Genomic DNA, 19,885 nt, shown 5'->3' on the forward strand with positions numbered 1-19,885 from the left:
ACTTCTCCCACTTAAAAAGATGAGAGAGGCCTGTAATTTTCATCATAGGTATACCTCAACTATGAGAGACAAAATGAGAAACAGAAAATCACATTGTCTGATTTTTAAAGAATATATTTGCAAATTATGGTGGAAAATGAGTATTTGGTCACCTACAAACAAGCAAGACCTGTAACTTCTTCTGTAAGAGGCTCCTCTGTCCTCCACTTGTCACCTGTATTAATGGCACCTGTTTGAACTTGTCATCAATATAAAAGACACCTGTCCACAACCTCAAACAGTCACACTCCAAACTCCACTATGGCCAAGACCAAAGAGCTGTCAAAGGACACCAGAAACAAAATTGTAGACCTGCACCAGGCTGGGAAGACTGAATCTGCAATAGGTAAGCAGCTTGGTGTGAAGAAATCAACTGTGGGAGCAATTATTAGAAAATGGAAGACATACAAGACCACTGATAATCTCCCTTGATCTGGGGCTCCACGCAAGATCTCACCCCGTGGGGTCAAAATGATCACAAGAATGGTGAGCAAAAATCCCAGAACCACACGGGGGGACCTAGTGAATGACCTGCAGAGAGCTGGGACCAAAGTAACAAAGGCTACCATCAGTAACACACTACGCCGCCAGGGACTCAAATCCTGCAGTGCCAGACATGTCCCCCTGCTTAAGCCAGTACAAGTGCAGGCCCGTCTGAAATTTGCTAGAGAGCATTTGGATGATCCAGAAGAGGAATGAAACCAAAATAGAACTTTTTGGTAAAAACTGTACTCGGCGTGTTTGGAGGAGAAAGAATGCTGAGTTGCATCCAAAGAACACCATACCTACTGTAAAGCATGGGGGTGGAAACATCATGCTTTGGGGCAGTTTTTCTGCAAAGGGACCAGGACGATTAATCCGTGTAAAGGAAAGAATGAATGTGGCCATGTATCGTCAGATTTTGAGTGAAAACGTCCTTCCATCAGCAAGGGCATTGAAGATGAAACGTGGCTGGATCTTTCAGCATGACAATGATCCCAAACACACCGCCCAGGTAACGAAGGAGTGGCTTCGTAAGAAGCATTTCAAGGTCCTGGAGTGGCCTAGCCAGTCTCCAGATCTCAACCCCATAGAAAATCTTTGGAGGGAGTTGAAAGTCCGTGTTGCCCAGCGACAGCTCCAAAACATCACTGCTCTAGAGGAGATCTGCATGGAGGAATGGGCCAAAATAACAGCAACAGTGTGTGAAAACCTTGTGAAGACTTACAGAAAACGTTTGACCTCTGTCATTGCCAACAAAGGGTATATACCAAATTATTGAGATGAACTTTTGTTATTGACCAAATACTTTTTTTCCACCATAATTTGCAAACAAATTCTTCAAAAATCAGACAATGTGATTTTCTGGATTTTGTTTTTCTCATTTTGTCTCTCATAGTTGAGGTATACCTATGATGAAAATTACAGGCCTCTCTCATCTTTTTAAGTGGGAGAACTTACACAACTGGTGGCTGGTTAAATACTTTTTTGCCCCACTGTACTTCCATTGATTTGTAGAAGCAAACCAAAACAGACACATTTCACTTTTTCTGACTTCGACCACCACGGTCCCAATACCAATGGCAGAACAGAAATAATGCTGCAAAGCCAATGATTCTCAACACACAGAAAAATATTTATATTTTTTAAACATTAAATACTCACATTGTTCAGGCAGCCTTAAATATGACGGTTCTTCATCATCTTCTTTTTTGTTTGATATTTTCATATCCACCTCATGTTCAAGTTCCAGCACTTCAGGCTTGGGCTGGACAGAAAGGCACCGAGGCTCTGGAGACCCTAAAACACTCCTCTCCTTTTTTATTTCTGGACTCTGATCCCCAATGGCATCACTCCCCACAGCCTCATGGGCCAGAGTAGAATCTGCACTTCCGTGACCTGTAATTTCAAAGGGGATCGGCACTTTTCCACCATCTTCTTCTTTAATATGGAAAAGCCCCTTCTGAAAGTCCTTGTCTTCCACATCTGTAGCCATGTCAAAGCCCCTTTGCTCAGGGCCGAGCTCCTGATGGTTAAGGCAGGAGGTCTCTCCTTCGCCATGCTCTTCCTTGATCTGAACTACCAGGTATTCTATGCGATCTGCCATGTCACATGCTTTATTCCTTTTATTTCTTTTCACTTTGACCGTGTCTTCTTCAATGATCAGCTCTTCACATTCACGGTCTTAGAAGGCAGCCGTGAGAAGTCTCGATATGGTGGACTCTTGTTTTTATTTTTTTCTGTGAACAGAGAAGGGTATCATGAAACAACTTCATCTGAAAAAAATCACACCAAAAACATTTAGATACATTTTAATGATATAAAAAATTAATAAACAAAATTTTACAGAAAGATCGCAAAGGCAACTGAAAAGGACTTTAACATGCTCTTTGGAGTAAAATGGTTGGCTCGCAGTAGACCTCCGTCACCGAGCTGAATCACAAACAGGACAGAAAGAGTGGTGACTTGATTCTGTCACACAGACGCCATCCTCTTTTTCCTGAATTTCAGCTGCTGCTATGAGGCTGCAGATTTAGGTTCCCGAGGGCACACAGCAAAATATGTGAAAACTCTTTATTTCCAGAGCTATACACATTTTGAAATCCGTTACGTGTAGTGATGCTGGTAAACACAACCAGGCTTTATACTTCACACGCTGAGATTGTGGGTTCAAATCTGTGTGACCCTGAGCAAGTCACATGATCTGCCTGTGCTTCAACTGGAAAACCAAAAAGAAATGTCACCAACTGTATCATAAATGTTGTAAGCCACCTTGGATAAAGGTGTTAGCCAAATAAGTAAATGTAAACTCCGAATTATTATTATGTGTACTGTTTAAGGTAGTTGTACTAATCTTGAGCAGGTGCCCTTGTGATAACACTGATCCTCAGCTGTGCTGTCTTTGCTCACTTTCTTCTATCTGTAGAACAAAGCTTTATGTTTTTGTACTTTCTAGTTGCAAACAAATTAAAAAGTCTACCTATCTACCTACCTACAGTGCACACTTTTGTCCAGCTACCAATAACCTGTCGCTCAATAGACACCACCAACTGAGATTGTGTCACTTCAATGTCAGATGGCCTTTCACAACCAGAAATGATTTGTAAACAACAACATTCTGCTAAAGTATATAAAGTGCAGGGTAGGAGTTTATTTTTGAAAGGCATTTCTCATACTGTGCGAGGTGACATGCAAGTTGTTGATAACCAAATACAAATGCCTGACACAAAAAGCCTCTCTCACACAGTCCATATCTGGGATTCTCCATAAGATGCTTCAAATAAAAGGCTTTGTTGATCAATGCATTTTGACATCAGGCTTTTGAGTTACATTATACAGTATAAAATACTGTGCCAACCCCCCCCCCCCTTAATGTTTTGGACAAACAGACAATTTTTTGTTGATTCCCTCCTCTGCTCCAAAGTTTAAAACCAAACAATTCAGATGTGATTAAGTTGCACCATTTCAGGGCACCATAATGTTTGGTCACAGCAATGGCAGGTCTATTAAAGCCGTCATATTCAAGACTTTGTTGCATTTCCCTTGCATGCAATGACTGCTTGATTTTACTATACGGGAAACTGTTGTATGACACTGTTGTATCACACAATACTCCAACTTGGAATAACAGACTCATCTTAAGATGAAAACAACATCTATCTACCTATCTATATGTCTATACTAGCTGTGTAAGCGGGCGGCACGGTGGCGCAGTGGTAGCACTGCTGCCTCGCAGTTAGGAGACCCGGGTTCACTTCCTTTGTCCTCCCTGCGTGGAGCTTGCATGTTCTCCCCATGTCTGATGTGAATAAGATGCACCATAATGTTTGGTCACAGCAATGGCAGGTCTATTAAAGCCATCATATTCAGGACTTTGTCGCATTTCCCTTGCATGTGTAAAAACATAAAATGATGTAATTGAACAAAACGTATGTGTGTAAGTACAGAAAATAGGACAGAATGATCAAACTTGTTTGTGTTTTGCGTACGTGACAAAAAGCATATATACTTTCTGTATTTTTCCTTTCAATGATGTGTGTGACAAGAAAATATACCTTTAGGGTAAAGACTTTACCAATTGGAATAATACAAAATGAGTCAGGACGCTATTTTTATTGCTTACGTGGTCAACGATCAGGAGACTAGAAAAGCTATAAAAGAACAAGGATATCTGTGCTCGAGGCAGATGAAGTGCGGTGTCCTAGGACTGTATTTCTCTGTCATTTTACCCTTGCCTGGTATGTATCAATAAAAGGTTTTTACTAATTTTAATTTTCTTCTCTGTCTTCAGTCACAAAAAGTGTCCACACATGCAATGACTGCTTGATTTTATTATACGGGAAACTGTTGTACGACACTGTTGTATCACACAATACTCCAACTTAGAATAACAGACTTATCTTAAGCTGAAAACAACATCTATCTATCTACCAACCTTTCTATATCTATAGGTCTATACTAGTTGTGTAAGTGGGCGGCACGGTGGTGCACTGGTAGTGCTGCTGCCTCGCAGTAAGGAGACCTGGGTTTGCTTCCCGGGTCCTCCCTGTGTGGAGTCTGCATGTTCTCCCTGTGTCTGCGTGGGTTTGCTCCCACCATCCAAAGACATGCAGGTTAGGTGCACTGGCGGTCCTAAATTGACCCTAGTGAATTTTTTTGTGAATTTCCCCTTGGGATTAATAAAGTGTCTATCTATCTATCTACTTGCTGTGTGCTTGGTGTGTGTGTGTGTGTGCCCTGCAGTGGGCTGGTGCTCTGCCTGGGGTTTGTTTCCTACCTTGCACCCTGTGTTGTCTGGGATTGGCTCCAGAAGACCTCCATGACCCTGTAGTTAGGATATAGCGGGTTGGACAACAGATAGATGGATGGATAGTTGTGTAGGCCTGTGCTGTAAAAAGCCCGGGCTCCTAGAAACCATTGAAATCTTCAGGAAAAAAAAAAAAAAAATAGAAATGCAAAGCCAGCAGTTTAGTTTTGCAGACGTACTCGCTCCCCTTGTCTATCAGTGGCTAAGCGAGTTTCTAGTTCGTTTGTCGTTCCTCTGCGGTTTCACTTTGGTGATGGAGTCGCTTTCTTTCAGCTTCATGCTGTAGCCTCATACTTCTTTCTTCTTCTGACTCGTTAACTTGGAACCACCTTGCCGGCTCTTTGAGCTTCATGCTGTAGCCTCTCAATTCTGGGCCGGCCGGACAGACAGACAGAAATACACACTTCCACGCGTAGACATTTATCTATTATTATGACTTATGGAGCCCGTTACAGACCTAAAGAAAACTTCATGTGGTTGTTTCTTTTGGGAATCAAAATGGTTCCCCTTTGACATTGCTCTGAAGAGCCACTCAAGCACTGTTACTTTGAAGAGTGCTTACCTACATGCCAGTTAAGAAATATTAAGTTTAGGACTGCATCTCTTTTTCTACTTGTAAGAATGCTATGGAGAATCTTTATAAAATTCTGTTGCAGTATTTCTCCTTTCTTCTTCAATAATTCAATCACATTCTTTCAGAGTCATACAGAGTTCTTTGAACAATCTGTTATGATGTTGATAATGAAGGTAATACTTTGATATCTAACTTAACCTATTCAAATTATAAATTTCATATCACAATATTTTTTATCCACAGAACACTACACATCATTTAAAAATGAAATATTTCAAATATCCTCATTCTCCAAAAACTTTAGAAATTCTTTCTAAAAATGTAAACAATATTTTTACCTTTTGGGGCATGTATTTATAGACAGATTTTGGTTATGAATACAATAGCTGTGCATTTTGTAATGCTATTGAAACATCTGATCATTTATTTATTTATGTATTTTACATGTACTCATAGAGGTTCTGGTGTGATTTGCATACAGGTTAATACCAAAGAATATCTGACCTTGACGATTCCCTTAAGACTGATTATATGGCTTTTTTTTTTTTGGTTCTTTATTTCGCTTTATAAAATTTCTTGTATTAGGAATTTGTTAGTTTTCGCATACCCCTTGGGGTCAGAGCGCAGGGTCAGCCATTGTACAGCACGCCCCTGGAGCCATTACAGGTTAAGGGTCTTGCTCAAGGGCCCAGCAGAGTAGGATCTCTTTCGACAGTGACGGGGATTCGAACCGGCAACCTTCATGATAGCAGCACAGATTCTTAGCCTCAGAGTCACCACTCCGCCCAAAAAACAAACAACATGACCTTTTATTGTATAATTATTATTATTACTATGCATTCTTAAATGTGAGAATTGTAAAATTACTTCTTTCTCAGTTTTTCTAAGTGATTTGAATAATCATTTTATCATATACTTTTAAAGCAGAGAAAAGAACTGCTGAAAGACTGGCAAGTCTAATCATGGAATACAATTTAATGGATATTTAACATTTTCTTTACCCTATATAATGTATTTGTACTTTATAACTTTCAGTTCTATGTTATTCATATTCAATTTTCCTTATTTGTTATTTTTAATGTACATTATGCCTAATTGTTTATTACTATGATTTTGATTTTTTTTTTTTTTTTTTTTTTTTTACTAAATAACCATTTTTATTTGAAAAAATACAAATACAAACAGGTGTATTAAAATCTTAAACATGCACGATATAAACTTCACATATCTTTTTTAAGAAAACATAGTATATCTCTATATATAAAATCCCTGTGTGCGTCCAGGTGTCCGTGTGTGGGTGTCTTCTGATGAAGTGCGCATGCGCGGGTCACGGTGCGATGCGCGATATTACTGTCAGAGAATGTTAGAGGAGTTTTACGGAAATACAACCCAGTATTACTGCGAGAGGAAATTAAAGGTACACAATACAGTGACGCATATTACAGCCACATACAAGCCAGTATTACTGTCAGAGGAGATTAAAGGCATATTACCGACGCGCACGCCTGTATTACCACCAGAGAAAATTAAAGGTATATTACGAACGTACAAGCCAGCAGACATACAAGACGGTATCCTTCAATAAGGGCGCGCACAAAAAGGCGAGCCTCAAAATTCTGAATTGGGCGTGGCGAATAAAGGCGTGTGTAAATAAAGATCTGCACCTTTGTTGCTCTTCACATATTCCAGAGCCATTTGAACTAAATTATCTACGAACGCCTTTATTCGCCACGCTCAATTGAGGTCGCCCTTTTGAAGCTCGTCTTTTTGTGCGCGCCCTTATTGAATAGAGCCGTACAAGACAGTATTACTGTCACAGAAAATTAAAGACACACAATACACGGCGACGGCCCACGAAGCACGGTCAGCTCAGCAAGTAAACATCAACAAAAGAAAGGCTGAAAGAAAGAAAAATACGACCTACAAAAAGAATGAGGTCAAAGTCCCTTGCCATTTAATATAGACTGTTCCTAGTAATGTTCATGCACTACTGTTCTAGCGCCCGTTATTGTAACGGGCTAAATGACTAGTATTTATATATTGCAATACATAACAATAGCATTAAAAAGAGTAGGCTTAAGTTAAATCAAACTGTTCAGATGGACAGGATAATTTAAATGCATGATTAGCATTATCTTTTTTTTTTTTTAATTAAAGAATACTGTTAATAAAAAGTGATGATCGGTGTAAATTTCAGAATTCTAAAGTTGTGTATTAATACATTTAGCTAAAATTACCATAGTGAGAAGTCAAGCAAAATATTGTAATCTTTTGCGTGACTTCTCACTCCATCCATAATGGCTAACAGGGTACAACACCCCAGTGCTAACATTAGCAAAAATGTTGATCAAAAAGATAGCTCTCTTGTCCTTGATAAAAAAATAAACTTAGTACTTTTTTTAAATGGCATGTAGGTGAGCACTCTCAAAAGTAACAGTGCATGATTGCTTCTTCAGAGCAATGTCAAAGGAGAACCATTTTTGATTTCCAAAAGAACCAACCACATGAAGGTTCCAGAAAGAACCTTCATTTCTTTTGGTTTGTAACAGGCTCCATAAGTCATATATGATGATGATGATGATGATGATAGATCAGTAGAATACTAAGAGTTAAAGGACTCCTGCTGCACACAATAACTCGGGCTACCTTCAGGTTTTCTTGCTCTCTCTGTGTCCTCCTAGGCCGCCTGCTATACAGTGAAAAGGCTCCTAATAATATGTGGGCCAAACAGAAATGTTTTAAAATCCCAAGAGCCAATTTCAGATGTAACAAACATTAAATGCATCTCTCCGTCAAGCAAAGGCTCTGCAAGGAACACACAACCCAGTAAAGTACTATTAATATTACTGATTCCGTATTTTTGTGAAAGTAGCATAATATTTTTTGTTTACATAACCCCAAAAACTTTTGCTATTTTGAAGTGGAAGAATATATGAGGTGGAATTCCTATATCATTACAATAACAGCAAGTTTTACAATCTAAAATAAACATTTTTCTTACAAAGTAATAAGGGAACATAACCATACAATTTTTAAACTGTTATTTTGCTTTGAGGAGGTTAGAAAACATAAATATGTTTTACTTTAATTTTAGTGGCAGCTTTTTTTTTTTCATATAATATTTTGAAGATATCTTCTTAATAATTGTATTACTTTTTTTCCTTTGAGGTTTATGTTTACTGTTGACTTAAAAAGGGGTTTTGTGGTAAAATGTCTTATACAACCATTTTACCAGATTTGAAAGCTATTCCTTCAGCTTCAGTTAAACAATTCTGTATTCTTTTACTGAACAATATAACTTGAACTTTCTACTAAACTGCTTGTTCCACTTTGGTAAAAAAAAATAAGGGTTTCCTTGTAACTAAAAGTACCTATTGTTCCATATTGGCAAATTATGGACTGAAAATTAATTACTGAAATTATTTCCATTATAATATGGCTTGCTGGTGAAAAAGTCTGACAGTTTTAAAGACAATCTAGACAATTCGAAATCACATGTTTAACCGAAGCGACTAATTAAAAGAAATAAGCGACTACAACCCATATTAGGTTTAGTGTGCCATTCATTGCATCAAAAAGATTGTTAATTATATGGCGAGATACGTTTTACTAGATGTATGTCAATAAACTTTATACAAAACTGCGCGCATCGCGAGAACACCACGCGGAGACGCTCCTGGACGCGCCACTACGTCACGGACTCGAACACCGTCAGATCCCGCGCCGACAATGAAGAGAGCGGCCGCTTTCTGCACTCAGCTTGCGCTGCAAACTTGAACTCACGTCCCGAACACATTGATCCATGAACAGTGCCATACCAGGGTGAAGCAAACCCGATTAATGCACACTGCGCTTATTTAGGACTTAAAGTGACAAAATGGATTTCACCATGGAAAGATCCGGTTCTCTACTGTGGAATGGCTGAGAGGCGCCCCGCTTCGGCCATCATTTAGCACACCATGCGCACGACACGTCATGGTAATTGTTTTTAATATCCCGTGTCTTACTGGACATACGCTCTACATTTAAAATGTTAATGCGAATAAAAAGCAAGTGATGCTTAAATAACTACAGCAGTCATTTACACAGAAACACAGCCATCGACATTGGCCTCCTGAAAAAGGCAGCCGCATTTTATACAGTCTGCGGGGGCTTCTGAACTTCCGTGTTAGTGAGACACACGGGGTCTCCATTTAAATGACCAGATTCTTCGCCGGCTCTAAAGACAATTAGTGGGTCACATACATGTGAACTTGCTTAAAAATAACTTCACCGGGGACGCTTGCTCCTTGCGGCAGGAGAGGGATCGTTAAAGAAAAAAAGTCAGTCGTAACACCAGCACAGGAAATAAAATATGTTTTAAGCACAATCAATCAATAAAAAGAGAGCTACTCTTTTCAGTATTCCTAATCGATATTCCATTAACAGCAACAGAATCCAGTCACCAACGGATTGCTCACTTTCCGTGCCTTTTACAATCGCGTTACCCAAAGCTGTCTGTTCGACCTGACATGCTTTTATACGAGATAAAATCCAAATCCCACAAAATTTACAACTTACCCGTGTTTACGTGTTACCGATTGTGACCTTCTTTATTCTCATACCCATAAATGAAGACGCACGTTTTCTTTCTTTCTTTTTTTTTTTTTTTTAACCGGCCCCGACTCTTGCACCAGCCCAGGAAGAAACGAACTGGAAAGAGAATCAGAGAGAGCGATGAGTCAGCAAGAGGAAGCACTACAAGCTGGTGTTCCATGATTCAACAGGGGCTTAACACGATTCGAGGTTGATGTTAAACTCCGCCCACTGTTCTATATGTCACATGTTAGAGTCCCACCCACACGTTCCAAGCAGGAACTGCACTACAAGAATCATAACTGCTGCTCGACTCTTCTCCAGGGACCACACAACCCGGTCATTGCAGAAGCGGCTTTTCTACACTATAATTACCTTTCAGGTAAATTTATGCTACTGAAATCCATCGTCCAAGCCTGTTTATCCAGCACTAGAGAGCCTATTCCTGCAAGCTTTGGCGGAAAGCAGAAGCAATCCCGGGACAAATTGTCAAGGACACGATAAAAGCCTGCGCAATCACAATGATTTGTTAATCTTCAGTCTTTTCTCTTTTCACATGTCCAATGTGAGCAATCGAAACCGTTTAGCTCAGTTCAGCTGTAGCTGATTTTCCCACACAGCCTTCCCTTACCTTCCTGAAGTCCTTAAAATCGATGCATATGCCGCCTCAGATACAACTGATAAACAGCTTTATCTCCCCTGCTTCTGTGATTTATGGCGAGCTCGCAGTGTGAATATAGCCTACTTAATAAACTAAACAGATTAAAAACAGTTATCGTTCTGTATTGATTTAAGTATTTCAGTTTGAGGACGGGGAAGACGAATGTCGCGTTTTACATCCAAACTATAAATGAAGCATACGAATTTAAGTGGGCAGCTTGGTAGCGCTAGTGCCTCCCAGTAAAGAGACCTGGGTTCGCTTCCCGGGTCCTCACTGCGTGGAGTTTGCATGTTCTCCCCGTGTCTGCATGGGTGTCCTCCGGGTGCTCCGGTTCCCTCCCACCGACCAAAAACATGCAGATTAGGTGTATTGGTGATCCTAAATTGTACTAGTTGTGTGTGCCCTGGCCGGGATTTGTTACTGCCTTGCGCCCTGTGCTGGCTGGGATTGGCTCCAGCAGACCCCGTGACCCTGTGTAAGGCTATAGCGGGTTGGACAATGACTGACTGACGAAATTAAGTATAAAGGTAAGAATGGTTTGTGTCCACGGCATGAGTTCATAAATGTCGGATTACTGCAATTTTGCATTTTGATATAGCATTACAACATTTTTTTTGTAATCTGTTATTTTTAATTATCAAGTAGTTTATATATTCACATTCATGTATGTATTTGATGAGGACTAAAGGGAGATGGATGGATAGATAGATAGGAAATACACTGTATAACAGACAGGTAAAGGTAGGCACATTTTTTCTTTTCTTTAAGACTTCCTAATGGTGACGGTTTTCCACAATTCAGACAGTCAGGCTTTCGCATTCCTCTCTGTCGTTCACTGGTCAAAGCAAAGAAAATTAAAGCTGAGAGCTCCGCTCCATCTCCGACTTCTGCACTAAAACGGACAAAGCTAACATATTCCTTGCAAAGTTTCCAGGCACATCTCAGCGCCAAAATACAAATCCACTCAAATGAAAATGACAAAGAGCAGGCACCGCTGAGACTCGAACTCAGGATCTCCTGTTTACTAGACAGGCGCTTTAACCAGCTAAGCCACGGCGCCTTCTGGCCAACGTTCCATTTCAAATCGTAAAAAAGAATTTTTAGGGCAGAATACTTAAACTCTTATATCTGGAACAACATGCTGGAGGTGAGCATCAGGTGTTGGGCGGACTGAGACAGACCCTTAAGAGGCAATCGATGAGTTTAGAGGGAGGTGGGGTTTTTTGCGGAAAGCAGCGAGGAGTAACGGTTGTAATATTATTTTCCTTACTTTGTACTGTTGGCACAGATAGCAGCAGTAGGCGCAAAGCGCTCTAAAGTTACGACAAGGGTGAGGTTCGAATGGATTAGCAGTCAATCGCCTTAACCACTCGGCCACCTTGTAAAAAAAAAAATCTAATTTTTCTGCAATTTCAAATTCACTGATCTGGTAAAGCATCATGCCACGATCTATGTTTAAGCACGGACACTTCATCTACACTTATATTGTGATCAATTGTTCTCGTTCATTGCTGACTTGCTACAGAGCAACACGTCACGAAGGCAGGCAAGCAGACAGGCTTTCGCTTTTCTCTCTTTCGTTCACTGGCCAAAGCTTAGAGAATTAAAGCTGAGAGCTCCGCTTGTTCCTTGCAAAGCTTCCAGACACCCCCGAGCACGAAGATGAAAATTCACTCAAAGGAATATGACAAAGAGCAGGCACCGCTGAGACTCGAACTCAGGATCTCATGTTTATTAGACAGGCGCTTTAACCAGCTAAGCCACGGCGCCTGAATCTACAAAGAGTTTTTAGCAATGTGACCTTGTACCGCTAAGAGCCAGTTAACATGAAACAAATGTCCACCTCTTTGTAATAACAAAAAAAAAACATTTATAAGGAGAACGCACTTTCAGCAAGAGCAGCTCCACGATCAGATGCTTGTGGAAAGAGGGACGTTTGCGTGATGTTGTTTAAATTCAATTTTCAAAGGAAGCGCTCGATGAAGAGACAACGTTCACATAATCCGTGATGAGGACGATCAAGATGTCATCTGAAAAACATAACAGACTCACGTACCTGAGAAAAGCAGTCTTCATTTTCAAAGGCACCATAAAGTCATTTCTTCATCGGGGTTATCCATTTTCTTTTGTCGACTGCCATTAAAGACTTAAAAAAAAATACGTAAAAACCTATTAGTTTATCCGGGCAGGTATGCGGCAAGGTTTGAGCGCAGTCTAATTTCAAGTTCACTTTAACACAGATTCAGCTGTGCGTGTACTGTAGAAAAGAAACCGAAGGACGCAGAATGAAGAAGGCACCGGTGAGATTTGAACTCAGGATCTCCTGTTTACAAGACAGGCGCTTTAACCAGCTAAGCCACGGCGCCCCGTTTTATGCCGATCGTTCCACTTAACTCTGTAAAACAGAATGTTTAGTGTATAATACTTAAACTCATATATCTGGAGCAAGAAGCTGTAGGTTTTGGGCGGACTTGACACAGCTCCAGTTGGGGTAATTCACGGAAAGCAGTGAGGAGCAACGATTGAAATATTTTCTTCTTGACTTTGAGCTGCTGGCACTGATAGCTGCAGAAAAGACAATAGACTCCAAGATTTAAAGTCACGACAAGGGTGGGATTCGAACCCACGCGTGCAGAGCACAATGGATTAGCAGTCCATCGCCTTAACCACTCGGCCACCTTGTCACGGGAAAATTCACCCACCTTTCTGATAATTTTGCCCAAACTTAATCGTGTTGTTCTGGCTAAGAGAGCACGCGACGTTTTTCGTTTTATCACAGATACTTCAACTGCAGTGGTAACGTGTCGATATATGAACTTTGTCAGGACTTAATAGCCTTTTCACTTACAAACGTTTTTTAGAACCAGCTATAAATTTTTGAATTCTTGACATGGACATTATTACCTTTCTTCCTTGCAGGTTACTTCCAGTGAGACATCGTATATTGTCTTGCGGATACCGTGTCTATAATGCTGAACAGTATCGCAGTGCCTCTGCACCCCTTTCTCAGCAGATCCTTTGCACTCCTATGTAGCGTTTGCTTTGCTTTGTTGTTCTGTCTGCCCATTTTCTTGTCTTGACCTCCTCATTTCCCAATTTCTTAGTAGCATTTCACACGAGCTGGAGGAGCGTTGACATCTTTTTATAGTCTTCCCCAGCTTTGTGGCCATCACACAGATCCTCAGTCAGTTGCTTAGAAGAGCCTCTTATTGTTGAGTGTTTTTGATCAGATTGACAGCCCCTGAGCTAAATCAGGTCAGACTAGTGACTTAAGAACAACTGAAAGGGGGCTCAGACTTTGTTAAACACCACATTTACACTTTTATTTATTTATTTATTTATTCACTACCTTTTTCAGTTCACGCACATTAACATTTTTATACACATGCAATCGTTTTAGTTTGTTTGCTGTCTACATTGTATTTATTTATTTTTTTTTACTTAAAATATTAACAAAATCTGTCATTTGGCCAGAGCTGTTCAAACTAATGCATGGGACTGTAACTGTAATTCAGAAGGTTACAAGCCGATAGCCTCCTGTTCAGGTCAGTTGTGAAACTAAAACGTGTGTTGTCGATGTACACAGTGGTATTGCCATTCACTTATACACTTAGCATATACTTTATAAGAGTTACCTTATCACGATCAATGTTTTTAAAACATTGGTGAGTTTGCTGTGTAGGTTTAAAAATAGTTTATTTTTGTGAGGGAGATGTTCAGTATATTAGATAGATAGATAGATAGATAGATAGATAGATAGATACTTTATTAATCCCAAGGGGAAATTCACATACTCCAGCAGCAGCATACTGATACAAAAAACAATATTTAATTAAAGATTGATAAGAATGCAGGAAAAAAAAAACAGACAATAACTTTGTATAATTTTAATGTTTACCCAAAGGGTGGAATTGAATTGAATTGGAATTGAAGAGGTAGAGGAATGATCTTCTCAGTCTGTCAGTGGAGCAGGACAGTGACAGCAGTCTGTCGCTGAAGCTGATCCTCTGTCTGGAGATGATACTGTTTAGTGGATGCAGTGGATTCTCCATAATTGATAGGAGCCTGCTGAGCGCCCGTCGCTCTGCCACGGATGTCAAACTGTCCAGCTCCGTGCCTACAATAGAGCCTGCCTTCCTCACCAGTTTGTCCAGGCGTGAGGCGTCCCTCTTCTTAATGCTGCCTCCCCAGCACACCACCGTGTAGAAGATGGCGCTCACCACAACCGTTTGATAGAACATCTGCAGCATCTTATTGCAGATGTTGAAGGAAGCCAGCCTTCTAAGGAAGTATAGCCGGCTCTGTCCTTTCTTACACAGATCATCAGTATTGGCAGTCCAGTCCAATTTATCATCCAGCTGCACTCCCAGGTATTTATAGGTCTGCACCCTCTGCACACAGTCACCTCTGATGATCACGGGGTCCATGAGGGGTCTGGGCCTCCTAAAATCCACCACCAGCTCCTTGGTTTTGCTGGTGTTCAGGTGTAGGTGGTTTGAGTCGCACCATTTAACAAAGTCCTTGATGAGGTTCCTATACTCCTCCTCCTGCCCACTCCTGATGCAGCCCACTATAGCAGTGTTGTCAGCGAACTTTTGCACGTGGCAGGACTCCGAGTTGTACTGGAAGTCCGATGTATATAGGCTGAACAGGACCGGAGAAAGTACAGTCCCCTGCTGCGCTCCTGTGCTGCTGACCACAATGTCAGACCTGCAGTTCCTGAGACGCATATACTGAGGTCGGTCTTTTAAGATGTTAAGATATTATATTATATATTATATTTAAGATATTACAATGTATGTACACAATAGAGGCCAATGTTCATTTGTTTAAAAAAAGATTGTTAAAATACACAAACAAACAAACAAAAAATAAATAAACAAAAACAGTTAAGTTATAAAGAATGGTGGGCCACATACTGAAGTGGGTGAGCAAAGGTCCACATCTGGCTTAGATAGAGGTACAGTGGATTCAGGATGGTACTCAGACCTCTTTCTTTGTTAGTATTTTACTCAGGTTTATTGTATTTTATTCTGTTTAATGCTTTTGTGTATCCTGTATCTATCCATTTTAGTTTTCTATTCAGGAAACATTTCTATCCAATGTTACATATACCTGCTGCTTCTTTCTGAGACTCTGTGAAGTGCCTTGAACATGGGAAAGGTGCTATATAATTAAAATGTACTATTATTATTATTATTATTATTGTGTTGTAGGTTTCACTTTAAATGCATAAATTTGCCACTTTGCCCACCAGTCCACACTTACCGATAATGACAAACTGAACACATGTTTTCAGAAAGATGTACGCATTTATTAAAAAATCAAAAACTGCAACCTCTCATTCCTAGAAGTACTCAGACCTTTTACTGTGGCACTCCAAACTGTGATCAGGTCATCCTGTTTGCTCTGCCTCTCCTTTAGATGTTTCTAGAACCTGTAGCTATTTGAATAGACTGGACATCATTTAGAATGGCGCACGTGTACAGTACCTGTGTATACAAACTCCCACAATTCACACTGCATGTCAGGACTGAAATCAAGTCATGCAGTCCAAAGACCTCTCTTGTAGACCACCACAGTCAAATTGTGGGGAGGAACAAATGAAGGAGAAGGGGGTAAATCCATTTGTAAAGCTTTGCCTGTTCCCAGGAGCACAGTAAGGTTAAGAATTGTGAAATGGAAGAAGCTTGGAACCTCCAGGTCTCCTCCTAAACTTTTAAATCCTGCTTCTTTTATGCCATTCTATGGTCCTTTACTGGGTTGTGTGGTTCCATTGGTTGACCAAGCACCATTTCTTTGCATATGAAGCATCTTTCTGCTTTGAAAAACCTCCTAACATATAGAAAAAAAAAATCAGATATCTTTAAAGTTTGGCAGTGTAAATAGCAGGTGCGGATGCTGGGGGCGCTGTTGCCCTGTTGAACCCACCAGACAGACGTCCCAGACACACGTCTTTTAATATTTTCTTCAATAAAGTGCACAAAGCACCGCACACTCCACAATTCTCCAATAAGAAATCAATACAATAAGCAAGTGCACTCCTCCAACTCCCAGCAGCTCCAGTCACACTCCCACCCAACTCCGGCTCGGTCGGCTGGGGTTTCCCACCGTCCTTTTAAAGTCTATGACCCGGAAGTATTTCTTCTCCGGGTCAACACTACATCTTCCTTTATCATTTGTCCCGGAAGTACTGTAGGCTTCCGTCCTCGTGACCCCGAAGTACTTCCGGGGTGGCATAATCGTAAAAGCCCCCGGGTTCTTGGTGAGCTCCCCTTGGCAGCACCCAACAGGGCTGAAGAGATGGACTCCATGCGGGAATCCGAAGAACCATTTCCATCCAGGTGAGCTGCCATCTAGCGTCCCGGGGGATGTAGTGCCCTAAAAAGGCTGTCTTCTTTGTTGAGGGACGTCCCGGCGGGACTGAAACGCCGGCTGTCCATCACACAGGACACTAACAAACTAGGAAAACCTGAACATTTGTTACTATACCATTTCAACTAGAGTCCTTTTAAACTCACGAGGTCTTTCACAAATCTGTTACCATCAATTCTGGTTATTCACTATATGGAGCCTGTTATGGATCTAAATAAATAAAAGGTTCTTTCTGGAACGTTCATGTGGACGGGTCTTTTGGGAACCAAAAAGTTCTAATTCTATACTATGACTGGTGCGGAAGCCATATTGGTATTTCTCAAATAAATTGTGATGTGTAAATCAGCAATCTTAACCCCACAAAACAGGAGATGATAGTAGACAGGGGGATTTCCACAGAAGACAGGCTTACAAAGAAATATGTTTCTGCTGCAAATAGGGCAGTCTGGAAAAATTATACATACAGTGGTGTGAAAAACTATTTGCCCCCTTCCTGATTTCTTATTCTTTTGCATGTTTGTCACACAAAATGTTTCTGATCATCAAACACATTTAACCATTAGTCAAATATAACACAAGTAAACACAAAATGCAGTTTTTAAATGATGGTGTTTATTATTTAGGGAGAAAAAAAAATCCAAACCTACATGGCCCTGTGTGAAAAAGTAATTGCCCCCTGAACCTAATAACTGGTTGGGCCACCCTTAGCAGCAATAACTGCAATCAAGCGTTTGCGATAACTTGCAATGAGTCTTTTACAGCGCTCTGGAGGAATTTTGGCCCACTCATCTTTGCAAAATTGTTGTAATTCAGCTTTATTTGAGGGTTTTCTAGCATGAACCGCCTTTTTAAGGTCATGCCATAGCATCTCAATTGGATTCAGGTCAGGACTTTGACTAGGCCACTCCAAAGTCTTCATTTTGTTTTTCTTCAGCCATTCAGAGGTGGATTTGCTGGTGTGTTTTGGGTCATTGTCCTGTTGCAGCACCCAAGATCGCTTCAGCTTGAGTTGACGAACAGATGGCCGGACATTCTCCTTCAGGATTTTTTGGTAGACAGTAGAATTCATGGTTCCATCTATCACAGCAAGCCTTCCAGGTCCTGAAGCAGCAAAACAACCCCAGACCATCACACTACCACCACCATATTTTACTGTTGGTATGATGTTCTTTTTCTGAAATGCTGTGTTCCTTTTACGCCAGATGTAACGGGACATTTGCCTTCCAAAAAGTTCAACTTTTGTCTCATCAGTCCACAAGGTTTTTTCCCAAAAGTCTTGGCAATCATTGAGATGTTTCTTAGCAAAATTGAGACGAGCCCTAATGTTCTTTTTGCTTAACAGTGGTTTGCGTCTTGGAAATCTGCCATGCAGGCCGTTTTTGCCCAGTCTCTTTCTTATGGTGGAGTCGTGAACACTGACCTTAATTGAGGCAAGTGAGGCCTGCAGTTCTTTAGACGTTGTCCTGGGGTCTTTTGTGACCTCTCGAATGAGTCGTCTCTGCGCTCTTGGGGTAATTTTGGTCGGCTGGCCACTCCTGGGAAGGTTCACCACTGTTCCATGTTTTTGCCATTTGTGGATAATGGCTCTCACTGTGGTTTGCTGGAGTCCCAAAGCTTTAGAAATGGCTTTATAACCTTTACCAGACTGATAGATCTCAATTACTTCTGTTCTCATTTGTTCCTGAATTTCTTTGTATCTTGGCATGATGTCTAGCTTTTGAGGTGCTTTTGGTCTACTTCTCTGTGTCAGGCAGCTCCTATTTAAGTGATTTCTTGATTGAAACAGGTGTGGCAGTAATCAGGCCTGGGGGTGGCTACGGAAATTGAACTCAGGTGTGATACACCACAGTTAGGTTATTTTTTAACAAGGGGGCAATTACTTTTTCACACAGGGCCATGTAGGTTTGGATTTTTTTTCTCCCTAAATAATAAACACCATCATTTAAAAACTGCATTTTGTGTTTACTTGTGTTATATTTGACTAATGGTTAAATGTGTTTGATGATCAGAAACATTTTGTGTGACAAACATGCAAAAGAATAAGAAATCAGGAAGGGGGCAAATAGTTTTTCACACCACTGTATTTGAAGAAAGGCCAAAACATTTTTGTTTTAAAAATGGGCATTTTGTTGAACCTTAATAAGGCCTAAAAAGTGAGACTCTTAAAAAATTGGACATGTAGACAAATTTGTAGACAGCCTGCAACTTTATTTCACTTTCTCGTATACACAGTACAGAGAAAGTATAGGAATCGTGAAAAAATTTGACCTTGAGATTTGGATGAATCTTGACATTTTAGACCTTCCTGTGTCTAAAAATATCATTTTTGAAACGAGTAATTAAATAAAATTATCTCGAAAACGCTTTGACCACAGTCATTAAGATTTTGTACACCTGCGCTATATAAAAAATAAGGAATCCTATAAACTTTTGGGCCTGTTGCCGGAAGTGGTACTTTAACTGAATACTTTGGCGAATTTTCAAGTAAACTATGGTTATAATTACAGATAGGTGATTCAAATTTTGCACAGATATTTATAATGATAAAAAGCAAAACAAATAAGAAATTTGAGAAAAATTACTCAAACGCAAGTAGTATTTTATGTAAACAACCATCTGAATTTTTTTATGTACTGGGGGCTTTGCCCCCTGCTCACTTCGCTCACCAACCCCTCGGCCTGCGCTACACCCCAGGCTCTTTGTGTCTCTGCCGCTCGTGTGTGTGGATTTCACTTTCACCAAACAAACAATCTTTTAATTTTCGTGGATACGCCTCTTCATTGGGAAGAAACACTACTCTTCTCTAATGGCAACACGAATTAGACGATTTACAAGTCTCTGACTTAAAGTTTAAAGCCAAACAATATATTTGATT

General features: G+C 40.4%; 1 protein-coding gene and 4 non-coding genes across 6 annotated transcripts in view; all 5 read right to left on the reverse strand.

Moving 5' to 3' along the window:
• The window catches only part of LOC114643720 (gastrula zinc finger protein XlCGF57.1-like), a 28,445-nt gene extending 18,158 nt beyond the window's left edge, over nucleotides 1-10,287 (reverse strand). The window contains exons 1-2 of one of the 2 annotated variants that reach the window (XM_028792239.2): nucleotides 9,960-10,287; nucleotides 1,684-2,258 (exon numbers count right to left, since the gene is read on the reverse strand). In XM_028792239.2, the coding sequence (XP_028648072.1) occupies nucleotides 1,684-2,125 (442 nt within the window). In that variant the 5' untranslated portion in view covers nucleotides 2,126-2,258; nucleotides 9,960-10,287. Of the gene's footprint in view, nucleotides 1-1,683; nucleotides 2,259-9,952 lie in introns of both variants that reach the window. The other variant, XM_051927427.1, reaches the window with a different exon arrangement.
• A 1,334-nt stretch (nucleotides 10,288-11,621) lies between these two features.
• trnat-agu (transfer RNA threonine (anticodon AGU)) lies at nucleotides 11,622-11,695 on the reverse strand. Its single transcript has one exon. It is a non-coding gene; the product is annotated as a tRNA-Thr (tRNA).
• Nucleotides 11,696-12,331: 636 nt separating this feature from the next.
• On the reverse strand, nucleotides 12,332-12,405 carry trnai-aau (transfer RNA isoleucine (anticodon AAU)). Its single transcript has one exon. It is a non-coding gene; the product is annotated as a tRNA-Ile (tRNA).
• A 522-nt stretch (nucleotides 12,406-12,927) lies between these two features.
• Nucleotides 12,928-13,001, reverse strand: trnat-ugu (transfer RNA threonine (anticodon UGU)). The gene has a single exon. It is a non-coding gene; the product is annotated as a tRNA-Thr (tRNA).
• Nucleotides 13,002-13,237: 236 nt separating this feature from the next.
• On the reverse strand, nucleotides 13,238-13,319 carry trnas-gcu (transfer RNA serine (anticodon GCU)). Its single transcript has one exon. It is a non-coding gene; the product is annotated as a tRNA-Ser (tRNA).
• Nucleotides 13,320-19,885: the final 6,566 nt, after the last annotated feature.

This window comes from Erpetoichthys calabaricus, chromosome 5, assembly GCF_900747795.2.
Source record: "Erpetoichthys calabaricus chromosome 5, fErpCal1.3, whole genome shotgun sequence".
In the NCBI taxonomy this organism is placed as follows: Eukaryota; Metazoa; Chordata; class Cladistia; order Polypteriformes; family Polypteridae; genus Erpetoichthys; species Erpetoichthys calabaricus.